We start from the raw sequence: 23,151 nt of genomic DNA on the forward strand, positions 1-23,151 counted from the left end.
AATTCCATTCAAAAAGTGAAATTTGTGTATTATATTCATTCATTACACACAGACTGATATATTTCAAATGTTTATTTCTTTTAATTTTGATGATTATAACTGACAAATAAGGAAAATCCCAAATTCAGTATCTCAGAAAATTAGAATATTGTAAAAAGGTTCAATATTAAAGACACCTGGTGCCACACTGTAATCAGCTAATTAACTCAAAACACCTGCAAAGGCCTTTAAATGGTCTCTCAGTCTAGTTCTGTAGGCTACACAATCATGGGGAAGACTGCTGACTTGACAGTTGTCCAAAAGACGACCATTGACACCTTGCACAAGGAGGGCAAGACACAAAAGGTCATTGCAAAAGAGGCTGGCTGTTCACAGAGCTCTGTGTCCAAGCACATTAATAGAGAGGCGAAGGGAAGGAAAAGATGTGGTAGAAAAAAGTGTACAAGCAATAGGGATAACCGCACCCTGGAGAGGATTGTGAAACAAAATCCATTCACAAAGAGTGGACTGCAGCTGGAGTCAGTGCTTCAAGAACCACTACGCACAGACGTATGCAAGACATGGGTTTCAGCTGTCGCATTCCTTGTGTCAAGCCACTCTTGAACAACAGACAGCGTCAGAAGCGTCTCGCCTGGGCTGAAAGACAAAAAGGACTGGACTGCTGCTGAGTGGTCCAAAGTTATGTTCTCTGATGAAAGTAAATTTTGCATTTCCTTTGGAAATCAGGGTCCCAGAGTCTGGAGGAAGAGAGGAGAGGCACACAATCCACATTGCTTGAGGTCCAGTGTAAAGTTTCCACAGTCAGTGATGGTTTGGGGTGCCATGTCATCTGCTGGTGTTGGTCCACTGTGTTTTCTGAGGTCCAGGGTCAACGCAGCTATATACCAGGAAGTTTTAGAGCACTTCATGCTTCCTGCTGCTGACCAACTTTATGGAGATGCAGATTTCATTGCATGAGTGCTGTACATGCTCATACTTTTCATGTTCATACTTTTCAGTTGGCCAAGATTTCTAAACATCCTTTCTTTGTATTGGTCTTAAGTAATATTCTAATTTTCTGAGATATTGAATTTGGGATTTTCCTTAGTTGTCAGTTATAATCATCAAAATGAAAAGAAATAAACATTTGAAATATATCAGTCTGTGTGTAATGAATGAATATAATATACAAGGTTTCACTTTTTTAATGGAATTAGTGAAATAAATCAACTTTTGATGATATTCTAATTATATGACCGGCACCTGTATATAAAAAATGTAATCAAAAACAAATCAAAATAAAACATTTTAAAAGATTTACATCTAAGGGGTTCGGCTGACAAAAAAGTCTGGGCAATCTTGGTATAACTGATGTGCTAAAGTCAAAGTACTCAATAGGATCTGGAAAATATGCCCTTACACTTTTAGCTTCTGCTCTTCATTCATGTGGGTCATCTCACCTTGCTTACTGCAGCTGAAGGGAGTTTGCTAGTGCTGATGCTGCTGGGTGTCCTATGCATCTCTCTCTTGACCAGCGTAAGGTAGTAACCTGTACCAAGACGTGCCTTGAGGAAAAGCGGCGTTCCATAGCAGCACAGCTTTCCCTGGGAAATGATTGCAATGCGGTCACCGAGAAGATCAGCCTCGTCCATGTAATGTGTGGACAGAATGATGGTGCGGCCTGAAATTCAAAGGGTGCTAAGTCTGGTAGCTGACAAACCACTAGATTATATTCATTTTTCAAAAGGCAAAACTTTAAAAGACCTTCACGGTATTTGAGCAGAAGGTCCCAAATCCCGCGGCGGGAGTAGGGATCCACACCAGCTGTGGGCTCATCCAAGACCACAACCTTAGACCCACCTATGAAAGCGATTGCAACAGACAGTTTCCTTTGCATGCCACCTGTCAAGAAAGACAAAATAAGCCCAAGTAAAGGCTAGAGGTCACAGTTTAGAAAACACCATAACAGATATAGAACACCTGAATGGCTTTGAAATGAAGATGTTTGTTAACCTACCTGAAAGGTTTTTAGTCTGCTCGTGTCGTTTGTGTTGTAAGCCCACATCCTCCAGAAGTGAATTTATCTCTTTCTTCACATCCTCCATGCTCATGCCCTTCATTCGACCATAGAACCACACATGCTCTTCCACCGTCAGGCTTCAGTGACATACAAGAGAACACATATAATGTTAAACATATAGTATAGAATGCATAAGCTTGACTTCATGTGGCAACACAAATGTTTCATTATTATGAGTAGAATTACCAAAGTACAAGTAAAATTATCAAGGTAACACTCTTTTATTGAAAGGTGCCCTACATGTCAAAGAGGACGTTGTGCTGGGGACAAACTCCCAGAGTCCTGCGGATTATGTCCATATCTGTGCGAATGTCCATTCCCTTCACATATATCGTACCAGCAGTGGGAGGAAACAGTCCTGTTAGAATGGACCTGTGAGTCAAATCATCATGAAGTATTAAATGAGTCAGAGCTTGGTAAAGTAAATCTAGTAAGACGTAAATTTAGTTTAAAGAAATGTAACATATTTGTAATGATTCATTTTAAGCTCTCACATGGTGGTTGTCTTGCCAGCTCCATTGTGACCCAGAAAAGAGGTTATTTGGCCCTCATAGAACTTTATGTTAAGGTGATTGACAGCAAGCTTGGCCCCTTTTTTATAAATCTTTACTAAGTTTCTTATGGAAACTCCCAGAATGAGGTTTGTCGGTTCAGCTTCAATCCGATCTGTAATAAACATCGGAAGTAAAAAAAATATTTAACCAAAAACATGGTACATAAATCTCTTCACCCAAGAGTATTAATTCAAATATTTTTCCTAAAATAAATATTAAAAACATCTGCATGCCAAACACAGTTTAACTCATAGTTTGATGCTCTTACCATCTGGTTCCTCTCTAGGTGCTGTAGGAATGGGCAACCCCACCTCTAATGGAACCCCGCCCCAGTAATTCAGCTGGAAGATAAAATACCACGGTCTGGGGACCCCATACTGACCTGTGAAACACATCCAATTATTGACATATTTTTTCTTACAGACTAATTCAACACAATGAGTGTGTTTACATGCATAATCGTATTCAGCCGAGAAGTTATAAAACAACTTCTCTTTGACATGTACCAACACATAACCATGTTATTATGATTATATCAGATAATAATGTTATGATACTTTGATGCTGCTTTGTATTTGAACGCATAAACAAAACCTGAGCGAAACACCTATATATTTACCCCACTTTCACTTTTTAAATATCTTTACCATTGTTCTGTCAGTTCACTCAATGTCTGGCTGTGAAACAGGAATGTCTTGGGGTAAAACGCAATAATATAAACCTCTTTTTCTTGCATTGTCTATTAATAGATTTGCACATTTTTTGTAAAAATTTGCTTTTTTTGATTACTATGAGACTTGTGAAGTAAGATTTTATTCTGCAAGGATGCATTAAATTGATTAAAACATATAATGTTACAAAAGATGTCAAAGATAAATCAATAATATGAATTTTCAATAATATCAATAATTCTCAATAATATCAATAATTTCAAATAAATGCTGTTCTTTTGAACTTTCTATTGATTAAAGAATCCTAAAAAAATATCATCATGGTTTCCACAAAAAATTAAAGAAACAAAACATTTGAAAACATCAATGTTTTCAACGTTGATATTAAGAAGAAATGTTTCTTGAGCACCAAATTTACTTTATTAGAATGATTTCTAAATTATCGTGTGACACTAGTAGTAATGGCTGCTACAAATTCAGCTTTGCCATCACAGGAATACATTACACTTATATAAATAAATAAATTGTGTATAAATAAATACATTATCACAATATTACCATTTTTACTGTATTTTTGATCAAATCAATGCAACCTTGGTAAGCATAAGAGACTTATGGTGAGCATTTAAACACTGATGAATCCAGAAAATCATGTTAAGATCTCAAAGGAAGACACAGCTAGATATAATTTTGCGTTAGCTCACAGAAAGTTGCTTTACCTGGAAAAACAGCTTCAATGTACCAAGTAGCCAGTGCATAGATGACAGCATCTACATACAGCATCACAATGGAGGTGGTGAAGTTGTAGCGGTCCCCCTCCATGGGGCTGGATCTCAAGTTAAACCACTGGATCCCCACACCCTGCTCTTCATACTGAGAGAAATACTCACAGCCAAAACCAAAGGCCACTGGAGACAGGAAGCTCTACAGGGAAACAAGTCATTGCTTCAGACATCTGAATTGCAGAGTTTGATAGGAACAGACAAAAATTTAAACTGTCATTTTCTAATAATCTTCTCCTTTGCAGCCCTCAAATCTCATTCTTATATATTTTCTTATATGTGTTGTGTGAAGATGTGTTACGCCAGCAGCTCTCACCGCTAAGATTCTGTGTGTGCTGGTCAGATATTCCCTCCAGGCCACACATAGCACATACGGCAGGTAAAGGGTGAAGTAAATGAGGCCTCCACACGCTGCTGCCAGGTTAGCGCGTGAGAAGAATGTGCTGATGAGGAAGCAAAGCATGATGGTGGCTGTAGCAAATGCGGTAAGGAAGAAGAAAACAACAGCCGGGTCACTGTAGGGTAAGATATCTCCCCACTGCAGAGAGAAGAGAGACAGAGAGCTCAAACAGTGCATATTTTTTTCAATAAATCTTTTGACAGATGAGAGAAAAGGAACTTTAAAGGGGTGTCATCAAAGAGCACATTGAGCTCAGGAGAGCTGCAACTTCGTTCACCTTAAGGGCGGCGATAAGGAGTCCTGCGCTGAACAGGAAGGGCAGGTAACTACTGACGAACCAGCTGAGCCACAGCATCCCAGAGCTCAGGCCCATGATACGCATTGTCTCCTTTAGACGAGCTTCTTTCTCGTAGACCACACCCTTTATGATCATAGCCACAGAATAGATCCACGCCAATGTCATAAACAGAGGCAAAGAACGATTCAGGACACGTATGAACCTAAAAAAAAAAAGAGAAAAAAGGTCATTGACGGGTTTCAAAAATAAATGGAATGATTTTGAAATGTTATGACGCAGTATGAAATAAAAAGTAATAGCATATTTTCCTTATGTCTTAAATACATACACTACTATTACACTTATTATACACTACTATACAAAAATATAGTAAAAACAGTAATATTATTACAACTTAAAATAACTAAAATTTTCTATTTTAATATATTCTAAAATGTAATTTATTCCTGTGATGGTAAAGCTGAAATTTCAGCATCATTACTCCAGTTTTCAGTGTCACATGATCCATCAGAAATTATTCTAATATGCTGATTTGCTGCTCAAAAATCATTTAAAAACAGTGCTTAACTGCCAAAGTCACGCCCAGTGGTGAACCATTGAAATTTCGAAACACTTATTATGTAACGAATCCTCGTTTACTGAAATCACGTGACTTTGGCAGTTTGATAGGCGCTCTGAACCACTGATTCGAAACAAAAGATTTGTAAAGCTTCGAAGCTTCATGAAGCAGTGTTTTGAAATCACCCATCACTAGATATTGTTGAATAAAGTCATTATTTTGTTTTTTTTGGCGCACAAAAAGTATTCTCGTCGCTTCATAACATTAAAGGGGTGGTTCACAGTTTTTTTTCTAGGCTTGATTGTGTTTATGGGGCGCAGTTTAACATGTCTTAATGCTTCGTTTTTTAAAAAATGCCATATTTTTCATATATTTTACCTTTATTTTACACCACTGTTTCCCTTCTCCTAAAAAACGCTCTGTTGAGTTCCTGGTTCTATGAAGCCCCTCTCTCAGAAATACGCAATGGACTGAGATTGGTTAGCTGGCCCTGTGTATTGTGATTCGCTCGATTCAGGTTGTCCGGAAACGCCACGCCCCTTACCATTACGGGCAAATGTGCATGTGCTTCAGTCAAAGTCCAGTCTTTGCAACGGTGGAAATGTAAATAATGGCGTAATGATGTAATGATGAAGAGGGTCAAGCAGAACCTCTGCAAGCACGGCTTTTAACGGATGTTTATGAATGTTAAGTATTTTTGTTTGTATTTGTGTCAAAGTGTTTAGATATGCTGTCACTTGTAAATGTTACTGCTGCCCCAGTGTTCTGATTAAAGCTTTACTGTAGCTGAATACATGACTGAGTAGTAGCATTTTTGTAAAGTTATTGTTTAATTTATAGCATGAACCAGCATGTGGGTAAACACAACATAAAGCCGTAATGAAACAATGTTGTACACTGATAACAGAAACGCCAACAAACACCAACACAAGTTCGCTGGTGTGATTACATAGAAGTTTGTTGGTGTTTGTAGGCATTTGTTGGTTAAATATGAAATAGAATTTAGCTAACTGGTTTGCGAGCCAAACCGCGTTGGTCTTTGTTTACATCCCAGAAACTGTATAACTTTATAAAACATACATTACAGTTAGGGGCCCATAAACAGCAGCTTCTGCTTTTAAAGTTTTAAATCTTTCAGTAATAGCCTTTGTGCAAATCCAGCATTGAACTTGTGTGGATTCTGGAAGCTGTCTTCCGTAAAATGTGCAGCACAGACCGCTAAATTAGCATTATAGTTGTCAGGAACAAAATTAAACATAAATTTTAAACATTGTTCCCGAAGTCCAGCGTCCCTAGGAAGAAGACTTGTATGCACACGACATGGCCCTCACCCACTTTTTTGCGTGCTTCCTGGGGGCAGTGTTTATGTTAATTGCAGGGTTTATGATGTCACCAACCCAGGAAGAAGCTTGTTGTAGTCCAAACCGGTCGTTTTTGTAGGCATTAAACCACCTTAACTTTAAAAGACAATATCTCTGTTTGCATTGAACTTTCAGCGCTATAACTTTGCAGATACTGTTTGTACTCAAGCAGTAACATTACACACTAACTAAAGTTAACAAAGTGAAATCGCAACGAACCACCCCTTTAAGGTTGAACCACTGTAGTCACATGAACTGTTTTAAATATGTCTTCAGTTCCTTTCTGGCCATTGAAAGTGTTAATTGTCTTGCTGGCAATGGAGGTCTCACTGAGCCATCGGATTTCATCAAAAATATCTCAATTTGGGTTCTGAAGATGAACAAAGGTTTTACAGTGTGGAACGACAAGAGGGTGAGTAATTAATGACAAAATTTTAATTTTTGGGTGAACTGACCCTTTAATGATGGATTTAGCTCAAAGTTATTGGTGTACATTGTGGAATATAGTGTGGTGTGAAACAAAAGAGTGAAACTCACACATCATCAACGAAGCAGGGGTAAGGCATCTGTTGCACATATATGCCTGTGTTTGGCTCTTTACCAGTGAGCAAATATGTCACAGCTCTCTCAACTAAATCCTGCACATAAATAAAACCACCCCAGACATAGCGGAGGTCACTGAATGGTTCAGCAGCCGGGCCTGGATCCCAAAATCTGTCAAATGATAAAACATGATATATCACCTTTATTAAACAACAGACCAAGGAAGCGCTACATAAATAAATTTCTCTGTAAACTTAAGTGTGCGTGTGGACATTTCAATATACTTGTCTTTGATCTTGTTTGTGCGGGTTACATCGTCTATGTCCATGCGGATCTTGTACTTGACATGAGGAGGTAGGGAGGATGATGATGGGTCTGGGAGGAGGAAGACAATTCCGGCCCAAAACTGACGATCTTCCAGCAGCTCCAGGGCTCGTTCGACCAGCTCACCCTCTGTGGCCAGACCCTCAATTTTATTCAAAGAGAAGCACTGGAACAATAGAGGGTATAGATAGATAATGATCAATATAAATACTGAGGATTGTCTCAAATGCAAGTTATTGACAATATATGACAGTTATGAGTATATATTGGCTGACACTGCCTGGCTCTAAAGAATTTTAGATCCATTTGTAAAGGGTTATAGGTAAAGTAGAAATCTTTATCCATAACACTTTTATTTCAATTAATAATATAGTTTTTCAACCTAATGTCTATGTGCCAGATCTGTGACATATTTTTGTTAGTACACCTACATTAAAGGGTTTATTCACCCAAAAATGAAAATTTTGTCATTAATTACTCACCCTCATGAAGTTCCAAACCTGTAAGACTTTCGTTCATCTTCGGAACACAAATGAAGATCTTTTTGATGAAATCTGAGAGCTTTCTGTCCCTCCATAGGCAGCCTACACAATTGAAACTTTGGCGCTTCAAAAAGTTCATATAGCTCAAACATTTGAGCTTCCGGAAGAGATTTATTCTCGTGCGTCATTCAGGTTCAGTTGAACTTCTGTTTTTGTTTGCTGATCAAGGTTTATATGCGAGTAAAATATAAATTAAATATGTTCATCACAAAAAGCGATCGAGTCTCTTCAGAAAATTTGGATTAAACCACTCAATTCGTATGGATTAGTTTTCCGATCTCTTTATGAACTTTTTGAAATGTCAAAGTTTCAATTGCATCGGCTGTCTATGGAGAGACAGAAAATTAAATATTAACGAAGATGAGCGAAAGTCTTACGGGTTTGGAACGACATAAGGGTGAGTAATTAATGACAGAATTTTCATTTTTGGGTGAACTAACCATTTAATTATTCATTAAAGTTATCTATATTGTCCTTTTGCAGCTATGCAGATGACACCCAGATTTACCTAGCCCTATCACCTAACGACTACAGCCCCATAGACTCCCTGTGCCAATGCATTGATGAAATTAAAAATTGGATGTGTCTAAACTTCCTTCAGTTAAACAAAGACAAAACTGAAATCATTGCGTTTGGAAACAAAGATGAAGTTCTCAAAGTGAACATGTACCTTCACTCTAGGGGTCAAACAACTAAAAATCAAGTCAGGAATCTTGGTGTGATTTTGGAGTCAGACCTGAGTTTCAGTAGCCATGTAAAGACAATAACTAAATCAGCATATTATCATCTCAAAAATATTGCAAGAATTAGATGCTTTTTCTCCAGTCAAGACTTAGAGAAACTTCTTCATGCTTTCATCACCAGCCGGGTGGATTATTGTAAGGGGCTCCTCACTGGTCTTCCCAAAAAGACCATAAGACAGCTGCAGCTCGTACAGAACGCTGCTGCCAGGATTCTGAGCAGAACCCGAAAACATGAACACATCACACCAGTCCTCAGGTCCTTGCACTGGCTTCCAGTTGCATTTAGAATTGATTTTAAAGTACTGTTACTTGTTTATAAATCACTCAATGGTCTTGGACCTCAATACATTGCAGATATGCTCATAGAATATAAACCTAACAGATCACTCAGATCATCAGGATCAAGTCATTTAGAAATACCAAGGGTTCACTCAAAGCAAGGAGAGTCTGCTTTTAGCTGTTACGCCAGCCGCAGCTGGAACCAGCTTCCAGAAGAGATCAGGTGTGCTCCAACAGTAGCCACATTCAAATCCAGACTCAAAACACATCTTTTTATCTATGCATTTGCTGATTGAGCACTGTGCTATGTCCGAACTGTTTGCACTTTATTTTATACGTATTATCTTTTTATTCTTTTAATTCCTTTTCCTGTTTTTATTTTCATTTTTAATGTATTTTATATCTTTTATGTATCATCTTGTTATTCTGACTTTTAATGTATTTTAAATATTGCTGTCTGGTTGAAAGAGCTGGAGAATTAGGAAGAAAGTGATTAGGTTAAAATTTGGTAAATTTGGATAAGGGGACAAACCATGGGGAAATTTAAGCTGTAGTGCATGGTTAAGATATCTCTGGATTACAGTCAGGACACTTTCCAAAGGGGGAAATTTCCAAAGGGGAAATTTGAACTGCGTTGCATAGATAAGATATCTCCAGAAGGGGGATTAGGGCTGGGGATTTGTGGTGCAGTTTGAGGTGTCCTGGCAAAAGGGGAGATTGAAACTGTGTTTATCAGTTTGAAGTGCCTTAACAGGTAGCAGTCCTGTCGTGTGAGGAAGATCCATTCTGATCCGCTCTGATGGATAGATCCGTTTAGATCCACTCTGATGGACAACAACAACAACAACAACAACAAACTCTCTGAGACTTCCTAGCTCTTCCATCCAGATAGCAAAATTCTCTGTTTTTACTGTTATTTCTATTCCTTATGTTCTATTTTTATTATTCTTTTTTATGTAAAGCACTTTGAATTACCATTGTGTATGAAATGTGCTATACAAATAAAATTTCCTTGCCTTGCGCAAAGTGGAGGAACATCTGGTTATAATTGGACAATTGAAATGAGGTTGAAGTCAGAATTCAGTCATAATTCGTTGTATTCCAACATTCAATGCAAATGTCGAGGAATAGAAAATAGTATGGATGGTGTAGGCAACAATTTGTGGTGGATTTTTGAAGTGTGCATCAATAGAAGACAAGGAGTTTGTGACAATTATCTGTTAAGGTTCAGCTGCTGAAAATGTGATAAATGAGTATGTAGATAAATGTATAAGAACCTAAAAAATGTATGGAATTATGAGTTACACATGGACCCTACAGTTGTTTCTTCCTCAAACTTTCATTACTTTCCTATTAATAATTAATTACTTTAATCAAAATAACTTCCCCTCCCTCTTGCAGCGACATCTCTTCTCTTCTCTGAGGACGTGTTTACTGGCACATGAGCGGGACAACCCATCATTCAACCATCCAGTCAATTCCAACATGAGCTGCAGATTTCCTCCTAGGCTTAGCAGACAAATTACCTTTGTGAGTTCTGACAGAGTACTGAAGGTGTTGCTTAAATCCTGGTACAGATCTAACCAAGTGGGCGGTGCTCCAACTTTACGAGGTGTATCTGGGTCAGGTGTCGAGAGGAACCGGGAAATGCGAGAGGCCGTCCAAGAGGTGTTTTCCAGACGTAGGTTCACAACTACCGCCACCTCAGGCCTTCTCAGAAGATCCTGCAGAAGCCGAATTTCTACACTGCTCTCCATGAAGGTTTTGATTCTGGGACCCACTTCCTGCCACGCCTCCTGCACATCATTTAGAATCTGGAAGTCCTGAAACGTTTTGTTTACCTGGAGGAACAAGAATTTCAGGATAGCATCAGAGACATCCTATTTTTGGACAACAGACATATTGCACACAGGATGGGGCGGTACCTCTGACATGATTGTACGGGTGACTGGTGTGTCTGGTGTGTATAGCATCTTTCCAATGAACAGTGGTTTGATGCCCCGCCACACAATCCGTGAGAGAGGGTTGGACTCCAGACTTCGAATCAAGTTTTCACAGAATGGTGCTATGAGTAAAAAGAAAATCAGGCATGGTTTGAGTTATCCCTGATGCAGGGATAACAGGAATATGAATCTTTGGGTAGACTTTCTCAATTCAGAAACAATTTCTGCAAATTTAGAACGAATCGTTTTGATTCACAATGACATTTGATTCAATTTGATTTGATCTTGATTAATGATTCAAATCTATATTTTTAAGTTCACTATGTTAAGATTTTGTAAATACTTCTCCTAATGTGTCTCAAGAAAAGAAAAAGACCAACTACCTAAGATTGTTTATTGTAAGCGACTTGAAAGTAAACATATTAAATATATTTACATTCAGGCAACTTGGAAGACATTTATTTAACTAATTTAATGTTTATATACGTTACAATATAGAATGCTACTTTACCGAATCATGTTTCATTACAATTTTTACTATTTTAAATTCATTCTTGACCCTAAACAAATGATTGACGATTCAAAAATCTATGTTTCAAGATGGATGCATATGCATCGTTACACCCTATAAATAAATCAAACATGTCTTACTGGTGCTGTTGTTATTTTCAAGGTCTGTCTCCTCTGATACGTTTCTGCCCAGGAAAGATTTGATGTCCTGATCTTCGTACCAGTTGAATGAAGGGATTCTCTCTCCCCCTGCCTCTGGGTGTCCACACATGATTCTGGAGAAGGCACGAAAGCTCTCGCGTGGCAGTGCTAATCGGTTTTCAGGTGTCAGTAACCTCATCTCTGGAGTTTAGCTCTGAGAAACTGGACAGAGAAGAGATCTGGGGGAAGAAGAGAAGAAACAGATTCATTGCTGTGGTGTGAAAATGAATTCAAACATATTTGCATCCTTAAAAATGTATTATTTAACTAACTATTCCTCTGATGGCAAAGTTGAATTTTCAGCATCATTACTCCAGTCTTCGGTGTCACATGAACCTTCAGAAATCATTCAAATTTGGGGCTCAATTATTACTGAAATTATTGCTGAAAATGTTCTACTTAATATTTTGTGGAAACCATGATACATTTTTTCAGTTCAAAAGAACAGCATGTATTTGAAATAGAAATCTTTTGTAACATCATAAATGTCTTTACTGTCACTTTTGACCATTTTAATGCATCCTTGCGGAATGAAAGTAATAATTTCTTCTTACTTACCCAAACTTTTGAATGGTAGTTTCCACAAAATAATAAGCACCAACATTTTCAACATTAATAAGAAAAAGAATGTCTCTTGCGGACCAAATCAGCATATTAGAACGATTTCTGAAGGATCATGTGACTCTGAAGTCTTGAGTAATGATACTGAAAATTCAGCTTTGCATCAAAGGAATAAATTACATCTTAAATTTTTTAAATTAGTTCTTAATTAATCCAAACTTTTCATCTGTAGTGATTGTCATGCAGTTTCATAGAGAAAGGAAAAGGCAAGATTAATGTTTCATTAGTACAGTAAGTGTGAAACTTTGGCATTAATAGATCTGAAAACGACTCACATCATCCATAACTGATGCTAGCTTCCTCAGTTACAGAGGAAACAGCCCGACTGATGAGCCGGAGATCAGCCGCGTTTGCCTCCAGTCTGTCTCTCTGAAAGGAATTAATATGAAAAAAAAAAAAAAAATCTGTTCAAATATGAAACTGAGATTTCAGATGGCATTGAAAAAAAGAAGCACATTAACATTTATCATATATAAAATTTTCTTCCAGGAAAATGCCCCAAAAATACTGATGACTCATAATACCTCATTTTTGTTTTCAATTAAATTCTGATACCACCTACTTCTGACTAGCATGAAAGCAGCATATCATTTTCAAAGCTATGTCATGAACTAAATGCTATTGGCTATTTAAAAAAATGACACATCCCTTTGATAGTTTTTGACTGGTAATCACATAATTAGTGATAAGCACTTTTTCATGAAGCTTCACAACCTTTATGCATCTTTTGTTTCAAATCAGCGGTTCAGAGTGCATATAAAACTCGCTTCCAGACAAACGAGGCTTCATTACATCATACCTTGCTATTACATTTTTTTTTGAAATTCTGATGGTTTGCTGCTAGAGGGCATTAATCTGGCAAACCCATGAACTCAATATATATTCAATATATATATCTAGTTGTCAAACATGAAACTCTAGATGGCACAGGCCAAATGCATTCTGTAAGCAATCACATAATTTACTACACAGCACAAGTTGACTGGCCTCTGCTGATCCTGCAGCCTATGAGCTTGCTTGCTCAACATTTTAATTATCTGGTTCAATGTTCACTGCAAGCGTGCTCTGAAACCCTCCACCTTCCCCCTACAGGATTTATGTATGCATATTCCTGCAGAGGAAGCATATCATCTATTGTCAGTAGCAAGTCCATACTTGCTCTGCAGCAGTAATAATCAACTGCAGCAGCGTAGCAGATCTAGTCTGCCAAGATCAAATACTTAACATTGTCATATCCATTAACATACTAAAACTATTCCCAGAGTTGTCATGATTGAAATTGTTTTAACTGATCTTGGGTCAGTTTTATAATGAATGTTCAGATTTAATTCATTTTAAGACATATCCATGTGTAATAAAAAGGGAGAATAATAGTTCATTATTTCTAATTGGTCTAGTTTTTCTAGGCCAAGCCCTGCCTAAAAACACTATAAATGAATACAAATGAATATTAGATTCTAAATCAAAATGTTTGTGATATTTACACTAGAGATGCATGGATCGCGGCTATATCTGGACACTGAGGAAAATCTGCAGGTCAAGCGGGCCAAGTAATAAAAAATAATATTCCGATTAATTGTGGATCAGGCGGGTCGAGGGTCGATGAAACGAATCATTAATGACAGAAATATTAACGACTCGGGTATGTGCCATGCTGAGTATGTGACATGTAACACCTATGAAGTGCTATGTATATGATAGTAATACTCATAAATTAGCCTATACCCATCCTTTGCTTGGGCTGAAAGCATTTCATTTTTGGTGTATGTGTTCGGGAAGTTACAGTAACAGAAACAGTGACATACCAGTTTAGTTTAGGCTATTAATAAAATAAAATTTTGCCAAAGCAGAACTTTTACTATAAATAAATGTTCACTTAAAGGGTTAGTTCACCCAAAAATTAAAGTTATGTCATTAATACTCACCCTCATTTCATTCCACACCCGTAAGACCTTCATTAATCTTCAGAACATCAATTATATTTTTTAATGAAATCCAAGAGGTTTTTTTATCCCCAATAGAAAGCAAAGTATTTACCGTCATTCAAGGTCCAGAAAAGTACTATAGACATTGTTAAAATATTCAACCTGACTACAGTGATTCAACCTTAATGTTATGAAGTGAATACTTTTTGTGTGCAAAAATTTCTTCTCTACCCTGTCAGACTTGTAAGCAGTTGACGCAGTGTACGCAGTTCAGCACTTCCGTGTTTATGTCTGAACGCCGGCTCAGCATTGGCTGACGCTTTTCACATGCGCACCACAATGCATTCGTGTGATGCCAGCCAATACTGAGCCGGAGTTCGGAGGCAAACATGGAAGAGCTGAACTGCATCAAACTGCGTAAAAGACTGACAGGGTATAGAAGAAATTGTTGAATAACAGAAGTTATTTAACAGAAGTCGCCTACATCGAACGGCCAGTTTGGACTACATCCCTCTACTTCCTTCTTTAATGACATCACTAAAACAGTTTTTTGACTAACCTCCGCCCACAGGAATACACAAGAGTTGCGTTTGTAGAGTGTGTTTGTCGCCATGTCGTCGAAACGCTGTTATTTTCATCCCGCAGTCCAATCACCGGGTCTGATTCCGGCTCAAATTGATAGGGTAAAATTAAAGACATGTTTACAATAACACTGAGCGCGTGCATCTCCACGTTATGGTAAGAGGCGTGACTTTTCCGGGGAAGGAGAGCTAAGCTGCTGTCGAATCACAACACAGGAACCGCTGGCACAATCAGAACTCATTACGTATTTCTGAAGGAGGGACTTCATAGAACAAGGAAGTCATCAGCCCGTTTTTATGACAGTGGAAACAGCGGTATACAGATAAGTAAATTATGTGAAAAATACTGTGTTTTTTTACACGCGAAACATGAACACATGTTATATTGCACACTATAAACACAATCAAAGCTTCAAAAAACCACGAAAAACGGGACCTTTAAGGTTGAACCACTGTAGTCACATGGACTATTTTAAAGATGTCTTTACTACCTAGACCTTGAACATGAAAATTGCATTGCTTTCTATTGGGGATAAAAAAAAAAAACCTCTTGGATTTCATCAAAAATATCTAAATTTGTATTCCGAATTGTGTCACTTTAAATGCAAATGAACTGTTGTCCCACGGCCCCTTTCAAGATCTCATGCTCCGGCATACCGGCAACAACACAACAGGACAATCTTACGCACCAAAATGTCAGAAAGGGTGTTAGTCAACAATGTGGGTGGGGCTTCTCCTTACGATGACACCATTGTAGGGGAGAATCTGAATCAGCTCGTTTGCTCAATCGGAGACTGCTTCTGATTTATGCAAATTTTTAAAAAAAGGACTGGGTGGATTTTTACCATTATAATCTGGTTGTTTACACACACTGAGGACCAGTGTTAATTTCGTTGACGAATAATTTGTCATAATTTTCGTCAACAACATTTTTTCATGGACGAAAACGAGACGATGACTAAATAAAAATGCGTTTTGAATGACTAAAACTATGACTAAAATCTACTCTAATTTTCGTCAACGAATAAAAACCGAGACGAAAATGAAAGAATGACGATTTGAGAAGATGTCCTGTGTGGAAGATGCACACATTTGAAGTGTAACGTGCTGATCTAACCGCGGGAAAGGCGGCGCTGTTGCGCGCTCTACAGGCTCGTCAGCAGCACTTCAGACTGCTTTGCAATTAATGAATAGCGCATATTTATGCTAAGCGAGTGCTTATAAGCTAATGTTGATGAATTAAGACAATGTTTACTACACGATGTTTAAATGGTAGTATGTTTTAGACGGTTGTAAGAAATGCATATTTTATCTCCCTCATGAGTAGCCTGCTATTACAATAGGCTACAGTGCAGACTGCAGACATTTCAGAATAAGAGTCACTGTGTATTTCGGGATGGTTTCTAATTATAATTCATAGTAAACAAGTAAGGAAAGACTAAGAACATTATTTGACACATTATTCAATATATTTTACAAGTATAAGGGTTATTATAACTAAATTATATTATATTATATTATATTATATTATATTATATTATATTATATTATATTATATTATATTATAACTTATTATTAACTAAACCTAAAACCAAAGAAATCTTCATTACTTTAAATAAACATGAACTGAAATAAAAAATAAATATAAAAATGTAAACTTATTTTATTTCATAGTTTCTAAGCTTTAGCTTAACCTGAGGTATTAAAATAAACAGAAATAAAAACTTATAGACATTTAAAAGCAAAAACTAAGACATAAACACAAAAAATTACTAAAACTTTTAACTAAAATTACAATGAAAGCAGAAAAACTAAAAATCAAATTGAATAAAATAAAAAATTTTAAACGAAAACTATAATAGTACCTCAATGATAAGTGTGTCAATCCCTGAAAAGTACTGAATTTTGCTCTTTCGCGTGTTTTTGCACTTGAACGGTCAAAAACCATCCGCTTTGGCAAGCAAAGTACAGTTGGGTGAACATAAAGAGTTTAGAGAGTATATCAGATGTATATCAGTGTATTTGATTTGTGTATTGTTAGCGAAATGCTTAATGCATTACAATTTTAGTACGATTTTAGTTGACTAAATCTACTGTAGATTTAGTCGACTAAAATCTTATGATATTTAGTCGACTAAAACTAGACTAAAACTAAAACAATTTCCGATGACTAAAATATGACTAAAACTAAATGGCATTTTAGTCAAAAGACTTTGACTAAAACTAAATCAAAATTTGCTGTCAAAATTAACACTGCTGCGGACACATCGGTCTTCAAACAACGTATAAAAGTGATCGAGTGGGGGTTCAGTACGGATATTTAAATCAGATAAAGTTATAGGTTCAGGTGGGTGGCATCTCTCAGTGGATATAAAGAAACTGCACTTGCAAAAACTTTGTTGTGGTATTTTGAGCACTTCGAAATAATGAATAATTTTGCAAAACAATTGGTTCAACTGATTTAAAGTTCTGGAAAGCTTAAACAGAATAAATACGAAAACCATAAACTCACTAACCGTGAGGATCTTGCTGAAGTCCAGCTGTGAGAGGAAGATCTGCTCTGCCTTCTGCATAACATCTGAGGGCACAGCACACAGCGCCCCCTGGAGTTCAGGGAAAGAATCTCCTTTCTCAGCGGTGAGGTAACGACCCAAGAGTGAAGCATTACAGACGATATCAGACAAACGCATTCCTCCACCTGCTAATGAAACCTTGTGGACAAAAGATATTCATGTATCAATTTACTATCAACATCTATGAAAGTGTTAAAGTTGTATTGTGACATACATCCAAGTGTAACAGATAACTGAAAATGAAAAAATTTAGAGCAGGGACTTGATTCTGTTCATTGGTTGTTGATTGGACTTAAGCGGATTAAATGACTGGAGAAATCCTGCATTCATCAAAAGAGAGAAATCTGTCATTTCACCGAAAGACATTATGATATTTTCATTAAAAATTAAGGAGGTCAAAACAAATAAATAAAACATATGCATGGATGAATTGTTCACAATATGATCAACAGAATATATTTAAAAAATAGATAGGGCAAAGTTTTATTTCATGCTGACTTTAAAGTCATGATGAAAGGAAGGTAGCAACAGACCTCTTTTTTCATATTGTGACACGTATCTGAGTGACACAAATTTTCAAAAATAGAATGTAGGGCGGGGACTTGGTTCTTGGTTGTACTGGTTGTTGACTTGGATGGAGGCAGATAGAATGTGAGCTTGCAGTCGATTGCAAGAAAGGGGAAGAGTTTAAGCAAACTAAATGATTGACATCACCAGAGTCTGTCATTTCACCAGATTGAGTTTAATTATCAATCATTTTTTAATTAAGTATTACATGATCAACATTTTTTGAAAAAATGAACCATATATAAACGAATGAATTGTAATCAATTACATGCATTTGGAAAATAGATGATGAATTTTAATTTCATGCTGACCTTAAAAACAAATCATGAAAAATCTCTGTTACACTGAAGAAAATGTAGAAATCTATCTTAGGTAATCAAAATAATAGTTAGCGCTAACTGATGATGTAACTGGGCAGGGGGCAACATTGTGGTTGCAAATCTGAGCTGCTAGCTTTATTATTTAGATATTAAAAATATCTTTGTATCTGGACAATGAATAGCTGTATATGGTTATCCAATCACATATTTCTGGCTAAAAAAAACAAAAAAACAATGCTTTGCACTGTCAAGTTACATTCAGGTCATTTGGCCAGCTCAGAATCTAGGTTTTCCAGAGGAGGATTATAAGCACTTCAGAAAGTGGAAAAAAGTTTCTCTTCTTACCACTTGGAGGTTCAGTCGTGACCTCAGCAACTGATCAACAGATGCTGAGGAGATGCTGGTGTTTGTCCGCAGGAAGGAGGAGAAGCTTTCATTGGCTCTGAGATACTCTCCAACTGGAATATCTACAAAGATCAAAGTCCAGTGGGCTTATATTAAAAAGTTTAATTTTGTTAATAATACATTAAGGAAAATGGTTTGACCTACTGGCCACATTTAGTTCAGGATTTGCATGTGCAAGGCACAGAATGTGTACTTGCTGTGCCCATTAAAAAAAAGAGGATTATGGGAGTTGCTAAAAATGAAAACAACAGCCTTATTTCCTCTCTGAGAGATCTACCAGAGAAGCGTTCTCAGATTGGGGTCTATTTCTTCTATCTTTGAGAAACAGCTGGGATATTGAACATCTTATATGGGATTTTAAGCTTCTTACAATGAGACATTTGATCAGCGTGTCGTACTTGGCCAGGCATCAGGTCTTTCCCCCAGTCTTTGGATTGCCTGTGACAGGTCCTGTAGGCCGGAGAGTGCTGTCCGGTTACCACTGATTGTCAGGACAGTCCTGATATCGACCAAAAGTCGAGAGAGTCTGAAAATGAGAGAATAAACCTCCATTAATGGCCAAAGCCAAAGAAAAGAAAAATCATGATACACTGTCTGAGATACTGTATAGAAAAGCTTCTCACATGGAGTTGTCGAAGTTGCTCACTCGTCCGGGTGTTTCTCCTGCAGTGGGGTGATGAAAACAGGGATTGTTGATATTGCAGATGATGCCCTGAATCCATGACACTGTGCCTGCTGAAGGAAGGGCCTTGTTGGGAAAGTGACCTGAAATGGAAAAGAAAAAAAAAAAGAAAGAAAATCAAAAACATTTAATGTGAAATGTAGACATTTAAAGATATTTACATAAAGATATTTAAATTAACTAAAATGAACATAGTTCATACATTTTAAAAAACTATAATTATAATAATTTTATACATATCCCCTACATGTGAGATGATTATTTTATTGGGCATTTTATTTGCATAACTAATAAACAATTTTGACAAATATGCCTGTGAATAGGGTGTGCTTTTACAGTGGTATGAATATTCAGAAACTTTTGTTTTTGTTTGAAACTGCATCCATACCAATAGGTGTGAGTATACTGTATAGTTTATTAAAGTCATCATTAAGTTTAAATGCGATCATATTTTCTTCCCTGTTGTGACATATATCCAGATTAAACAACTTTCCGAATGAGGACTTGATTTTGTTGACTGGGAATAAAAGTCGTGATTGTTTCTGTGAGTGACAGGTTGCTGGAGGGAAAGGACTGAAACTCTGCTGGCTATCATCACTGATTGATTAAAACTCTTTTAAAATGACATGCTCAAATCTTTTATAATAAATACTGCAATATTCCATAAAAAATTAAATAAATAAAAAATTAAATTAAAAAAAAAGTAAATTTTGATTTCATGGTGACTTTAACTGGACAGAAGCTAATTTCTACTTCAGATTAAAAAAAATGTAATTCCTTATTTTAAAATAAGAAATAACGTTGCACTTGTGTGATATAAAGTCACAACGCAAACTATAAAGTCACAATTGTGAGATATACTCGCATTTTTCTCTTTTTTTTACTTTGAAGTTGAAATGGGCTTCGATAGGATGGACATTTAAACGGTTAGTTCACCCAAAAATGAAAATTCTGTCATTAATTACTCACCCTCATGTCGTTCCACACCCGTAAGACCTCCAGAACACAATCTTCAGAACACCAATTAAGATATTTTTGATGAAATCCGATGGCTCTTGCCAGCAAGATAATTAACACTTTCAGATGCCCAGAAAGCTACTAAAAACATATTTAAAAAATTAAAAAAAAAACAGTTCATGTGACTACAGTGGTTCAACCTTAATGTTATGAAGCGACGAGAATACTTTTTGTGCACCAAAAAAACAAAATCTTTTCGATTTTTTTTTTAAATCTTTTGTTCGAATCAGTGGTTCGGAGCATGTATCAAACTGCAAAGTCACATGATTTCAGGAAACAAGGCTTCGTCATGTCATAAGTTTTTCAAAATTTCAATGGTTCACCACGGGGGGCATGACTTTGGCAGTTTGATACACGCTCTGAACCACTGATTCGAAACAAAAGATGTGCAAAGCTTTGAAGTTTCATGAAGTGTGTTTTGAAATCTTACGGGTGTGGAGCGACATGAGGCTGAGTAATTAATGACAGAATTTTCATTTTTGAGTGAACTAACCCTTTAAGTATAACATAAGCTTGTGTTGCCGTGTTTGCCTGGTTGGGATGTTTAAGAAGAGCAATTTTTTTGTATAGCACATTTCATACACAATGGTAATTCAAAGTGCTTTAACATAAAAGAAGAATCCAAATACATAATAATAAAAATGGAATGCATAAGAAATAGAAATAACAGTAAAAACAGAGCAATTCCGCTATCTGGATGGAAGAGTTAGGAAGTTTCAGGGAGTTTTTTGTTGTCCTTCAGAGCGGATCTAAACAGATCTTCCTCACGCAGAGGGATAACTATTTATATTTGTCAGATAGCTGTGCATTTAAACAGTACCCTTACAGACAAATCTTCCTGGACTAACTCTATACAGAGCTCCATCCAGGGATAACTCTAAAAATATTTGTCAGGTAGCTGTGCGTTTAAACAGTACCCTTACAGACAATCAAATGATAGCACCTTGATGTTTCTGGGGAAATAAACCCATGACTTCGATCACCTAAAACATCTAACCCTTATTAGAGAAATGTGCAACAGTCCTGCAGTGATACACAGTAACATTCATTTCATTTATTTAAAAAATTCATCATGTCACTGAGACTGAATTTTCTTCAGGTGAGCCGTCAGAAAGGTCATGATTATAAACAATGTCACAAGGGCTCAACAATGTCCCGAATTTCAGTGTAGCTAATCAGCTTTGCTTCCCTGCCAACAGAGGAGGGCAACACTCATGCTCACAGGGCGTCACTTACACTGGCTCTGTTTATACGGCGGGTGTGATTGCCGGACAGCAATGAGGATGAGGAAGAGGAAGAGCGGCCACAGAAGTTCAATAATCAGTTGGACCTGTATGGAAAGAAAAAGAGACAATGATCATGTTTAACGACATTCCTCACTCTATACAGACTGGAGGAGTAAAGACACGACACCTTGTTTCTCCTGCGGTACGTGAAGTTTTTCCACAGCAGCAGATAGAGCTGTGTTCCAATGGCCATGATGGACGGCACAGAACTATGCAGCCATGGTAACAGAGGAAACCTACAACAACAACAACATAAAAAGGTTGTACTCTTCCACCATGCAAAAGCAGTGACATATACAATTTTACGCTCTAAGCCAAGAAGCCTTTCAATTAAAAAAAAGAGACAAAAGGAGATACTATGCAAGATTTTCACACTTAATGGTGACAAGGGGCTGTCAAGCTCCAAAATCACTGTAAAATCACCAAAAAGTAAAAGTAACTGTACTCCATAGGGATTGTGCATTTATATATATTGTGTAAGATATATACACAAATCTCATTGTGTGATTTGCACATATTCAAATTGGAGCTCCTCAGTTACAACAAAATGTTAATTTGAACATTTTAAACAAACCCCTTTAAATGAATGGATGAGCTGTTAAAAGTTAAAAAGACATGATCTCTTCAGCTTTGACTGTCACCTCCTTTTCTTGAAATCCTCATTATGCTAATTGGCTTAACAGAGTCAAGTCAAATAAATCTCCTCCAAAATGGGCACAGAAAAATACAGCACAAGCTTGTGTAAGACACAGAAAAGGTTAATGTAATGACTGAAATTATTATGGGCTGCTTATGTTTGGACAAAATATTAAAAATTGTCTACACTGCCAATTTAAAATTATGAATTACCTACAGAACTATAGATTGTTTATTGTAACTGACAATTATTTTCACACTCTTTATGGATACAATAAACAAAGCATTATATTTGTAAAATATATTACAGGCCTATTTAAAAATAAGGCCTCATTTGAGCGGTGAATTCTACATATTTTAGAAATCATTTACTAGTTTTCCTTACAGTGTTCTATAATACAGAATATATTACCGGATATAATAATTTAAAGTCATTCATATTTAATGAACTGTTCGTTGCAGGTCATATGTCGAATAATTCACAGTACTGTAGCTTTGACTTTCGCTACAAATGTCTATAAACAACACAATAAACACGGGTAGAATGTTGTTACCTTTGGTTTTATCCAAAACTTCATGTGCCTCATGAATTCAGCTGGTCTGCTGCAGTCTTCCTGCAGTCCGTGGCCGTGCGCGCTGCCGGTGTTACAAGATCACTTTGAGGAAGCTCCAACATGGGCGGGGCTTCCATTCAAAACACTGAACCCACATTGAGCTTGTAACCAATCGAGAGCGCTGCATTCGGGATATGCAGCCAATCATTTGCTTT

The 23,151-nt window shown here is 36.9% G+C and overlaps 1 protein-coding gene across 1 annotated transcript in view; it reads right to left on the reverse strand.

The window, feature by feature from the left end:
* The window catches only part of abca7 (ATP-binding cassette, sub-family A (ABC1), member 7), a 49,454-nt gene extending 26,372 nt beyond the window's left edge, over positions 1-23,082 (reverse strand). Inside the window, 24 exon segments of the mRNA XM_048173055.1 lie at positions 1,440-1,660; positions 1,744-1,881; positions 1,997-2,136; positions 2,300-2,431; positions 2,554-2,725; positions 2,882-2,995; positions 4,004-4,208; positions 4,383-4,604; positions 4,744-4,966; positions 7,222-7,398; positions 7,512-7,717; positions 10,642-10,956; positions 11,041-11,180; positions 11,710-11,911; positions 11,913-11,948; positions 12,666-12,686; positions 12,688-12,759; positions 17,413-17,607; positions 18,702-18,823; positions 19,160-19,287; positions 19,385-19,526; positions 21,697-21,790; positions 21,874-21,982; positions 22,937-23,082. Of these exon segments, the coding sequence (XP_048029012.1) occupies positions 1,440-1,660; positions 1,744-1,881; positions 1,997-2,136; positions 2,300-2,431; positions 2,554-2,725; positions 2,882-2,995; positions 4,004-4,208; positions 4,383-4,604; positions 4,744-4,966; positions 7,222-7,398; positions 7,512-7,717; positions 10,642-10,956; positions 11,041-11,180; positions 11,710-11,911; positions 11,913-11,948; positions 12,666-12,686; positions 12,688-12,759; positions 17,413-17,607; positions 18,702-18,823; positions 19,160-19,287; positions 19,385-19,526; positions 21,697-21,790; positions 21,874-21,939 (3,483 nt within the window). The 5' untranslated portion in view covers positions 21,940-21,982; positions 22,937-23,082.
* Between the last annotated feature and the right edge of the window lie 69 nt (positions 23,083-23,151).

The sequence above is a fragment of the Megalobrama amblycephala genome, linkage group LG21 (genome assembly GCF_018812025.1).
Source record: "Megalobrama amblycephala isolate DHTTF-2021 linkage group LG21, ASM1881202v1, whole genome shotgun sequence".
In the NCBI taxonomy this organism is placed as follows: domain Eukaryota; kingdom Metazoa; phylum Chordata; class Actinopteri; order Cypriniformes; family Xenocyprididae; genus Megalobrama; species Megalobrama amblycephala.